The 12,188-nt window shown below is 32.7% G+C and overlaps 1 protein-coding gene across 1 annotated transcript; it reads right to left on the bottom strand.

The window, feature by feature from the left end:
- Window positions 1-1,461: 1,461 nt before the first annotated feature.
- On the bottom strand, window positions 1,462-11,116 carry LOTGIDRAFT_217098 (hypothetical protein). Its single transcript, XM_009059002.1, has 18 exons — window positions 11,008-11,116; window positions 9,921-10,047; window positions 9,681-9,757; window positions 9,280-9,346; window positions 8,684-8,772; window positions 7,983-8,061; window positions 7,481-7,553; window positions 6,913-7,069; window positions 6,319-6,549; window positions 5,705-5,790; window positions 5,410-5,499; window positions 4,818-4,946; window positions 4,354-4,446; window positions 3,989-4,062; window positions 3,638-3,746; window positions 3,025-3,084; window positions 2,824-2,919; window positions 1,462-2,428 (listed from the first exon to the last, which is right to left on the bottom strand). The coding sequence occupies exons 1-18, from the start codon at window positions 11,027-11,029 to the stop codon at window positions 2,309-2,311; spliced, it is 1,779 nt and encodes a 592-aa protein (XP_009057250.1). The 5' UTR covers window positions 11,030-11,116; the 3' UTR covers window positions 1,462-2,308.
- Between the last annotated feature and the right edge of the window lie 1,072 nt (window positions 11,117-12,188).

The following is a 12,188-nucleotide window of genomic DNA, read 5'->3' as shown; positions in this document are numbered from 1 at the left end:
TGAAGGAATTGTCACTAATTATAATGAATTGATATTAAAGATAAATAACAAGAGAAGTTAATTATACCACCTGGTATCCATACAACGTGTTTTGCTTATTTATAGAAATACACAAAGAGGTAATTTGTAGTAAATAGGGGGAGTGGCGAACTCATTGACGGGGTGGCGAACTCACTGACGTACTGACGTATGAGGTAGCCCTGACTCTAAATTCTAGTCTGTGCCTTAAAACAAAGCTAGTTCCATCAAGATTGATTTTCTACAATGTCCCTTTTCCCCACGCGGTACCAAAATAAAGTCGAGAGGTAGGCTTAACTTACGTATAGAATGGGACCGAAATGTATTAATTTCTAATTACGACTAAATAAAGTAATATTTTTTACTTACAAGATATTAAACTAGAAATCAAGTGTATTAATTTCTTATTATGAGATAATTAAGAAAAAATAAAGTAATATTTTACAGATATTTTGAAATTAACGTCTTATTTTTGTCTTATTAATATTAACATAAATGATAATAGAAAAAAATATTTTTTCATATATATCATGGCCCCAGAACGCTTCCGTATTCTTTTTTCTGTTCTTTAAATTTTGTAAAATTATGTTGTAGTTAATTATTTTACCTGTATGGTCTATTTGCACTTTCAGTTTTAACTTAACTAGGCCTACAAAATAACACCCACATTAGGCTTGACCAAAACATCCTGTCTCTCGATCAAAGCCGTCAGACTTGTCGATTTACATTTGGCCTAATTTCTACAGATTCAGGTCAATTCATAATACCCATAAAATTCATAAAACCCTTACCATTACTCTCAGGCTGATATTTCATCAATGAGGCTAATAAAGATTTCACTACATTGTTCTACACTTAGTTGGATTCCTCCGATGTCAATAGTTTCAGTTGATGCTCCTTATAACAAACCAGTCATGTCTAAAAATAGCAACCTCCGTCATATTTGATTGAGATACAGTATCGAGGACACTACAGACCGTGATAAATTCTTAATCGTAGATAGTATAAAATAGTAGTGAATGAAATGACAATCACGGATCCCGTGGTCAAGTATAGATATTGTATCCAATCCAATGCATCATTAAACAATATAAGTTCAAATATTCCAGAGGCTCTGAGAAAGCACTCTTACCATATTACCCTGAGTCTCAATGGATCCCAATGAATTAGAAGGCGAAACTAAAAACTAGTATTAAAGGGACAGTTGCGCCATTTTTTTTTACCAATCGTACCTCACAAACGGGAATTTTTTTAGCTAAGCCAATCAGTATTAGTGTTCACAGCTCACCCTCGAAATTTGAAGATTCAAATCCACGTGTGTCCAGAATTATCCACATTTGAAAATTAAAAAGATGAATCTTTTCTTTGACACTGCCATATTTAGGAAACACATATGTAGTAATAGGAAAAGAAAGTTCAAGTTCAATAATCAACAAGACTAATAAATTCTAAATCATGATTTACTACCTATGTATTCAATAAGTATCAATTCTGAACATGATTAATAAACATGATTAATGAATAATATCAATATTTTTAATGAGTATCTAAAGAAATGCCAATCCAATTCTAGGTCTTCAAAACTGAAACTTTTTCCAGAAATTCAAAACCTTGCTCAAGTTTCATGAAAATCATTAAATTTCAAAAGCTTAAATTGAGCTGTATCAACCAATCAGGTGTCTGTATTTCATGATTTTATCTTAATCAAGCTTTTGAGCAAGTGGCTTCTTGTAGAGCTTAATATTCTGTAGAAAATGGATTGGCATTACCTTCAAACATGATCCATTTTTTGAGATTCAGATTTATAATGAAACGAAAAACTATTATTCTTGATTTAAAAATGAAACAACTTTTAAACAACAGGTTAATAATGGCAAACCTTTAAAAACAATCATATGGCACATTTAAAGGGGTACTACCTCTTAGGATGGCCAAAAAGTCCAAATTTTAATTTTGGTTAAAGCAGTCTTTGTTCATCAATGGATTTACCTGGTGTCATAAGTATATTACAGATTCCCTCTATAATTATATCCATAAACTAAGTAATAATTCATTCAAATAAGTAATTTGGAAATATGCTTAAAAGCATTATAGATATATCGTCTTATATAGAGATAAATCCAACTGATAATTATATACACGTGTTTACCAAGTTTGAGACTTTTATGTCCATTCTAAGAGATAGTATCCTTTTAAAATAAATTTGAAATAAACAAATGCATAGGAATGAATATTGCATAAAATTAACTTTTCTGGATTTTATATTTTTTGATTTAAAATTGCTCAAGACTTAATGATGGAACAATCGTAATTTTGTCATAGCTAGTGTTATATTATGGTCATTACAGGCCTGGATAATCAAGTCATCGTTAGTAGAACCAGCAGGAGAAGCGATATATTTAACACCACTCTGAAATAAACATACAAATATAGTTCATTTAGGAACATAATTTGAATTTTATAAGCAATTTTGTTCAAAAGAAATTGGAGAAAAAATCAGTATCTAAAACTAAAACTTATGCTTGTTAAAATGTTCTGTAATGCCTCATTAGTTTAGGATATTTGTGTCAGTTTTCAGAAACAAAATTGACATCCAGTTCTTGTGCAATTCAGCCAAAGTGCCACCTCAAATAGACAAACAACTATAACTCTTCAATGTTATTATAGGTCACCAAAAACATTCGATCATAAATATTTTTTTTACTCCAACACGCCTGCCATACTAGAGGTGCTCATTAAGGACAGTGAAATTTGCAGAATTGTTCACCACAAGTTTCCCAGTCAATTTATACATATTCATCCTACCTGTCTAGCTCTGTCTATGTTGTCACGGAATGGAAAGAAAGCATCAGAACTTAAAGCCACATTATCTAATTTACTAATCCATTTTTTTCTTTCCTCCTACAAACAGAAGAAGAGTGTTATATAATATAAATGACAACTATATACAGATAAAAAAACCTCCATTCAGTCCATTATGTCCATACTAAATTGTGTATATCTTACCTCTGTCAACTGAGTTGGAGGATTTTCTATTTGGTCTTCCCACATTTTTTCACTCATATCCTAAAAATATAAGATGATATCCTACAATTTAATTGGTTTCTTGACAATTTTTCAAAATATTAGATAAAAAAGCTCAGTTCTTGGTGTGTTTGTTTCATTTTTAATCGCAAATTTCAAAAGAAAGAGTAATTTTTCTCTGATTAAGAGGTAAACAACTGACAACATAAGTCTTTTCTAGGCCTTAGGCGTTTTGGTCTGCCGATTGGTTTAGATTTGCTAGTACAAATTGACGCAATTTTGAAAAATAGCAGTGGTCTACAAATACAAAATTTGATATCGGTGATTAGGTAATATGACTGCCTCTGCTGTCATCTACTTTGATTATTATTATTCTACATTACTGTTTAACTTCCACATGCCGCCATCTTTAAAAAGTCTAATCTGATCAGTCTGATCTGATAATCAGTTTAGGGAAACTTTCTCACAAATGCACCGATTAGCCTAACCTTTTTGGCTCACAAATGCACAAAATAGCTAATCTATCAAATCGAATCAGTCTACAAAAACACCAGTACTATTGTATTGGTGTACAGTCAACTGAACTTTTACTCACCTGACCAACTGTACCAAGAACATAGATATCAATAGCATTTGACATTTCAGCTCTCTTGACACCTTTCTTAAATTTCATACCCAATACTTTAGGATGCTGGCGTAACCACCTAAAAAGAAATGAAATGAATGGAGTTTTACATCCTACTTACCCTTAATAATTTGGTTCTTAAGAAAATGCTGATCTATTCCATTGGGTATGACTGATTCAAAGCATGTTTGGTCTTTGAGACATTTACACAGGGATAAGACTGTTGACTGTATCTTATTTGCCATGTTTTCTAAAGAAATGCCTTAGCAATGAACTTCAAGTTTTAAATACTAAGTATTCTAACTCAATAGTAATACTAACCAGTTATTGGCTTTATCACCAGCTAATCTGGTACAATGTATTCTAGATTGTTGTCCTGCTCCAATACCAATTACCTGATAAATAAAAGTCATTTTAATTCTTCAAACTTAAAACACAATTTCTAATACAGAGTAAATGTGTTTTGCTGTTATTTCTATCAAACATATTATACAATATCCTCACACCTGTGCCTGTTGCACAAAAACTCAATAAAACCAGTTATTTCATTGGTTGGCTCAAGTCAAAATGAATTTCAGTGATCGACCAATCAGAGGACTTGAATACTAAGTTTTATTTCATACTTTAGTCAGCCATTGACCCTAAATTCAAAAGATCCTCAGCACAAATGAAATAAAATGCCATACCTGTCCATCACGAGCAAAACAAACAGAGTTAGATTGAGTATATTTCAAGGCTATAGATGCAACTATTAGATCTCTTACAGCTTCTTCTGGTAACTGAAATTAAAAATATAGTCTTATCATTCATTACCAGATGTAGCAATATCAATTCAAGTCACATTTATACAAGTTCTTTCATTGAAAAACACATTCATAAAGCATTGACTAAACATTTGAGTGCAACGACCTGATGAGACTTTCTTACCTCCATAGCTGAAGAGGTTACGATGTACAGGACATATTAATATATGTGAATTTAGTACACTTCGTAATTCAGAATCAGGCTGATATGAAAATTCCTCATTTTGATACCGGTTACTGAATTTTACTTTTGAAACGAATGGAGTTTTACATCCTACTTTTCTGTACCATGTGGGCTAATGAAGACTGCCCATCACTAAAGACAACTGATAAAGGTGACAACTTACATCTTTTCTAGCACTGGTAATGTTCTTAAATAAATCTTTGTTAATAACAGCATCATTATGTTTCTGAGTTAATTGTAAACCAAATAATGTTCTAGTTTCTAACTCAGGGGCCTCGTATTCAGCATCCATCTAAAAATTGACAAAAAGACACCGCTTTTTGAATGAAAATTGGGTCTAAATGATAAGACACCTATCTTCATGAAACATACACAAATAGAAAATAATACATTAACAAAAATAATTTGAGGAGCTACTTACTAACTATTAATGTACCAGAAGTCAAATTCATAATATCACAAAAAAAAAACCCAACCCAAAAACATGGGTCAGTGGGTCAAATATCACTATTTGTGGCTTGTCTATAAATTATGCAATAGAGCTTGGTATAGTAATTCTTCCTAGCATCGTGCATCATACTACTCTGTGTTAAATTCAAAACTATTATCTTCTGCTGCACTACTGCCAACTGATGGGCTAAGACTTCTGACTATGACAAAGCAGTTTTGATGGATGATAGCCTAGGATCATTGGTATGATGCTATTTATAGGCAACTCAGTTATAATGTATAATTTATATCCATTTAACACTTACTTGTAGAATACAGTAATTGCCTCCTTTCTTTTTCTTCAATACTTCTAAAGCATCTTCATCATAGCCAGGGGCAATAACTCCATCAGATACCTGATAAATACATAATAGAATACTCATACATAAAGAGTATGACTACACTTACATATTGTAAATCATTTTGTCGTATTCAGGTCTTTATTGTAAATTTAACATAATCTACAACTTTCAAGGAACATATTTTAGCACAAAAATTTCAATTGCATATGGATACACATATCTTTTTGTTTTGGAATATTTTATTTTTTTCATTACAAACCTCTCTAGATATGATTTTAGCTGTAGACAGATCACAGTTATCAGACAAGGCAATAAAATCACCAAATGAAGACATTCTATCAGCTCCTAGAAAATTAACCAAACACTTTACATTAGGCTACATATTTAGAAAATGAACTTCAGCAAGCCCTGTTATCATCATATCTTATAGCTTGGTTATTGTGTCAGCAACTGAACATTTTAAGAACACTTATTTTATCAAGTTTTCAGAATCTTGTTTAGGTGCAATCTTTTAGTCCACAATACATCAAATTGTTCATTAAACTAAGTAACATCTCAAATACCTAAACCACATCGAGATATAGCCATGCAGACGTTTATCAGTGAACCAATTTATGTATCAAGGGTGACACTCGATTGGAGTGATCTGAACAGGCTCCAATTCTACCCTCAATCAAACGGTATGGAAGTGGTTATGTCGCATTCAAAATTTAAAAATCTAATCCATTCTCCGCCATTTTGAATTTTGTTTGCACCTACTATTTTTCCAGCACACATGGAAATAAACAATGTTCCAACTTTAAACGTCCAGTTGATTCCATGAATCCTGAATGTGCACAACTCACCAATCAAGCAACCCCAAGGACAACATACCTCTTGCTCTAGCATAGGCAATAGCCAAGGGAGATAACCCTTCCATGTCATCCACCATACATAATCTGGCCTGTTCAGGTGATAGTGAACTAGCTACAGCAGCACCAGCAGGACTGACATGTTTAAATGATGTAGCTGCTGGTAGATCAGTAGCTTGACGTAACTCTCGAACTAACTGCCATCCATTCAGAGCATCACATAGATTGATAAATCCTGGAGCTCCATTCAGCACTGAAAGAAATTGTTTAAGGCATTCGCAAGACTTTTAAAATGAAAATGAAAAGATTTACTTTGCCCATAAATTGGTACTAATAAAGAAGGCATTGCCATGAAGTGTGCAATGACCGATAGCTTCCCATGACAGTGGCATTAGTGCACAACCTGTAGCAGATTGGCCTGGATTTATCGTCAGATTAACCTCTGAACTGCACCACAGGGGAACTGGGTTGACCGCCTAATTCAACAAAAATGCAACTGCAACACTGGTAAGGGAAAACCAGGTCGAATGGCTAGAATTGCATGATTTGGTTATTACAAAAGATATGCATAAAAGAAACTTTGGCATTTTCAGAGAGTTAAAACTTATAGTCATACCTGATAAAGGAAGTTTAGGTAATGTAGTTGATAACTGAGCTGGTTTTTGATGAGGATTCATACCATATCTTAATGATAACTGAGATATACCCTGACTATATTCACATCTAAAATAATCTGATATAGCTCCATCATATTCTGCTGTATGATTAAATGCCTGAAATTAATTAATTAATATCAAATTTCAGTATCTACTTTGAAATTAAATGAAAGGAATTCAATGAAATTTTCTACTATTTGTATTTGTATCAGGGACAAGTATAACTTATTTGTACCATCCTGATTTCCTTTCGAGAGTCTGTGGTTCATGCAATATAATTTGAGCAGACTATGAATACAAAAAACCCAAATACTAACGATCAAAAGGAAAAATCGAAGACAGTAGTCTGGCAATACAGCAGCTAATAAACTTTCCATATTAGGAAGTATATCGATGATAAATGATGTCATGAATTACAACTAACATCTGATTTACATTTGTCAAAAGAAAAGAATAAAACTTTCATTTCTGTCAAGGTTATGTCTAGTTATATAGGTTCAAAATATAGCCCTTCAATCTTAGACTGACCTTTACTGCTAACATTTTTCTAGTATCTAAACTTGTATCCTTATTAGCCGAGTTTCTGATTTCATCTCCAACCCTGAAAATACAGATATGTGATTTCAATTGCTATGGACTTAATGTCTGAGTATTTGTTTCGCTGTAAACCAAATATTTACACGACTTGTCCCTTCAGCTTCGACCTCTAAAATGCCCTGCATACTAAGAGAACATTAGATTCTTGAGTAAGCATCAGCCCTGTTGTTAGGGTAGGGTCCGTGGAGGCTGGGCCCTAGCAAGTGAGAATTAAGACCCTGCAAAACCTCATTCAGTTCAGCAGAGATTGATTCATTTACAGTGTATTTGTACAAATCAAAAAGATATTCATTTTGATACATTTTTGCACCTGAAAATGGTCAGAAATGAGTTCTCTGAGCCTTTAATTCTTCAAATAAGTATAAAATCTGATCCCCAAATTCATTCCTGGTCATGGGGCTGGCACTAAGTTTTTATGTTTATTGAGCTTTACCTTTGATAATCAGAGACATCACAAACCACTGTAACTCTAGCATGATTCTTAGCTGCTGCTCTTAATAATGTGACACCACCTACAACGTAAGAAGGCAAAAGTAAGACAACCAGAACTCCTCATTACCCAAACATTAAAATTAAAACTTAAAGTGTGACTGTTATCATGTCAACAGAGATTACCAATACATAATTGGTGATTGATGGCAATTCAATGAACAAGTCAGTACTAAACTAGATAAATATATGTTTGGTGACCATGTCACATACATTCAACACCGCTTAGAGTAATTTTTATTACATAAATGTTAAAATAAAAATGTTATAATAAATAAATAGTTAAATAAATTCCAATGGACCCAAAGTAGGGCTTTGAATAGTTAGCATGTGCAGTGGTGAATCAGAAAGAGCTTTGAAGAGTGGGTAAGAGCTGTGCTTTAAAGAATTGGCAAGAGCAGCCTGTGCTTTAAAGAGTTGACCACAGCTTTAAAGAGTTGACAAGAACTTTGAAGAGTTGACAAGAACTTAGAAGAGTTGACAAGAGCTTTGAAGAATTCACAAGAACTTTGAGGAGTTGACAAGAGCTTTAAAGAGTTGGCAAGTTCTTTCAAGAGTCAGCAAGAGCTTGAAATGGCTGGCCCAATCTCGCATACGTTACATTATACATGTATATATCATACAAAGTATAATATACTATCTTACCAATGTCAATTTGTTCTACAGCCTTCTCTGTAACAACATCAGGATCAGATACAGTTTTAACGAATGGATACAAATTACAAACCACAACTCTACAATGCATAACATAGATGTGTGATAAAGCAACATAGACCATCTCAAACATCCATTCATTATTTACATTTAACAAATATTAACAATGATACTGTGGATATACAATACAAGGTGAGAGTTCTGTCAAATTTTAACAAATGGCTACAAGTTACCGGTACTACAACTCTACAATGGATAACATAGATTGGTGATAAAGCTGCAAATACATAGAATATCATGTTCTCTCTATCTTTAACTTTCATTCAATATTTACATTTGGATAGTTAACAATAATGCAAATCTTACTGTGGATGTACAATACAAGGAGAGAGTTCGGTAACATTTTAACTAATGGATATGACTTACAAACTACAACAAATAATATACTATATGTTATAAAACTGCAAATACAGATAATAACAATATATTTGGATATGGTAACTGGTAATTCTACAAATAAAGTCATCACATCAAAATATCACATAATAAACAAAATAATCGCATAATTTGATGCACTGTCAACTTACCTGATCATTTTATAATCTTGTTTATTCAAATCACTTTGATCAGAATCAGTTAATCTGGCTAAAATACCTAACAACACGAAATAGATAATATGAAATGGGGAAGCCTTACAAACTGTGATAATTGTAGGATATATATTACTGTATACTCTGAATATTGTCTTCAGTACGGGCATGACACTTTTTAGAAGTACACTTCGGTATTCTGGATATTTTCAATGTATGAGAGACTGCAATCAGTTTCCACTTTCTGTGACTGCTTGCATCTGTCTTGGCAAAACAGCTGGTTCTCATAAAGAATTAGACACAGTATAGTGATGTACTCTTGTGCAGAGGCACAAGCAAAACAGATTTGAACAAATTTCTCATTTCAAAGAGAACTTCTAATGAGAAAGATGACTTACCTCCATGTACTGCAGGATGTAATGTTTTAACCCTTCCTCCCAACATCTCAGGGGCTCCTGTAATATCTGACACATCACTGAAATAAATGAACAATATCAAGTTTACATTTTACTCACTGCCATCAAAGTTCTTACATGTTTTAGTTTGTAGTTTCCAAAATTTTACATCCATAAACATATTTTCATTCAACATCAAAAACTCTGTTTCATGATATAGGATAAACTGTGTCTTCGACTTACCTAACAGGAATGCCAGCATCTCTGATTGCTTTAGCAGTTCCACCTGATGCTATCAACCTCAAACCAGATTCTGATAATTTCTTGGCAAAGTCTGTTAATCCAGTTTTATCAGACACACTCAATAAGGCTAAAATAGAAATAAAAGTATCTCACTAAACAAGAGACAAGAAAAATTCAGATTTATTTCATGATTTAACAAAAGCCGACTTTGTAGATGATTTCAGTACATGTACAGTCAAGTAACCTAATTTCGTGGAAACCTATTATTCGTGGATTTCTGGAAATGTTTAATAATTTACATGAGCGACCTTGCGCGACCTTCGCATTAGTTTGTTTTGATAAACATGGGTTTTCTGTACAATATCAGCTAGTAGAATGAATCCAGTAGTTTCAAGCAAAGTAAAATGTATTAATGTATACTTTGACAAATACAAAATGGCGGATTTCACTTATAACCAAACGTCACCATTTTTTATCGGCCGAATTTCCTTATAATCCCAAGCGGTAATCGGAATTCCAAGTGTCGTCTGCTAGAATGTAGTCCAACGAATGAAGTCACGTGATTCCGTGTCAGCAGAAAATTTCTATGGAACACAAAGTGGACCATATTCTTATGTTGTTTCAGTGACTTTTAGCAATAAATTACGCTAGGTATCTTATTTTGTCAGTCACTATTTTTTTTTAAATCGTGGTTCTTTGAAGGAATTGTCACTAGTTATAATGAATTGATATTAAAGATAACTACTAAGAGAAGTTAATAATACCACCCGGTATCTATACAACATGTTTTTCTCGACTTATTTATAGATCAAACATTGTACACGAAAATAGGTGATGCATTCTGCCGCCGTTTTAATTATTTTGTAGAATATCTGAGGAAACATCTAAGACATAAAAAATTTTTTTCATTTTTTTTACTTTGACGAAATTCGGTGTTGAATCCTTATATCCACGAAAATAGGTTATACCACTGTATCTTTCAATAAAAATGGACGAAAGTTCCCAGATCTTCCCTACTCAGATTCAAATATCTAAGTTTTGTACGATATGCAATGGATAACACTCTACAAAAATCCTTTGAACTTACCTAGTTCTCCACTGGTAGACATATTGCAAAAAGATGTAGACGATTTCTATGAAGAATCACTACAGATCTTAAGTAACAATTCACAGTAAGTTTCCAAATCCACGTGTTGTTGTGGTTTTTTAAAGGTCAAGGTCGGGGCTCAAATCCATAGGGTAATGAGGGTCTGTTTGTCCATATGGGTAAAACAACAATTGGTAAATGAACAATTATTGTTGTGTAAGGTTATCATGATTCATTTTTATCTTACTTCAGTTTTATCCTTAAGCTCTTTCAAGATACACAACTTTGTTATTCTAAGTAGGCTTAAACCCTTATATAAAATGAGGGTACATATTTGATTAACCTTTGCCCTTCTATGTAAGTTTTTCACATGAAATATGTCAGTATCATTCGCTCATATGCTTGAAATATTACATAGATATTAGGGAAGCTAACCTCTATTTTCATTTTGTATCAAAGTCATGAGTCGGTATAAGATGAAGATAGCAATGTAACAAAGGCCTTTCTCAGATTCTAGACAAATCATCTTCTTAGCTATGCAGACTCTCCAGATGGAGTTCAGAGCTGACAAACAAATTCACAGAATGGTATCGGATGTTGTGAAAGGGTAAAAGCATCCCCATCTTGAACGGTGATAAATAGAAACTGAGAATTTTAGCATGATATTTATTTAGATACAATATATTAATAATGTATTACAAAAATATTGTTTTATTCCTAACCCAGAATTTGGATAAAAAACGTTCGGGATAGTTTTCTTACAATCAAAACAATTTTTGTAAATCATGCTTACAATAGTTTACAGATGCAAAGATATCTATTCACATCTGTGTTCCGTTAAAAAGATAAACAAGAACAGTCTATTTTTACTTCAGGTAGAATAAGTAGTAATAAGTGCTATATAAACCAGACTTATTTGGCATCATAACTACTTATGCTACCTCAAAATAAAGTGGATTGTTCAGGTTTATGTTTTGAATTGTAGCCAGGTATTCATAAGTTTTCTATACTGGTCTTTACCATTTAACGAATTTATATAAAAGATAACATAATTCCTTTATATTATAAAATACATAAACAAGAACATATTTTACACAAAACACTATCACTTATGTTTACATTGCCAAAAATTATGGGGCTAAATGGGCAGCTACTTTTCGACAAGATATAACTTGGTAAAT

This window comes from Lottia gigantea (assembly GCF_000327385.1).
Source record: "Lottia gigantea unplaced genomic scaffold LOTGIsca_37, whole genome shotgun sequence".
NCBI lineage: Eukaryota > Metazoa > Mollusca > Gastropoda > Lottiidae > Lottia > Lottia gigantea.
The sequence above is the reverse complement of the archived record's forward strand: the minus strand, read 5'-3'. Positions and strand labels throughout refer to the sequence as shown.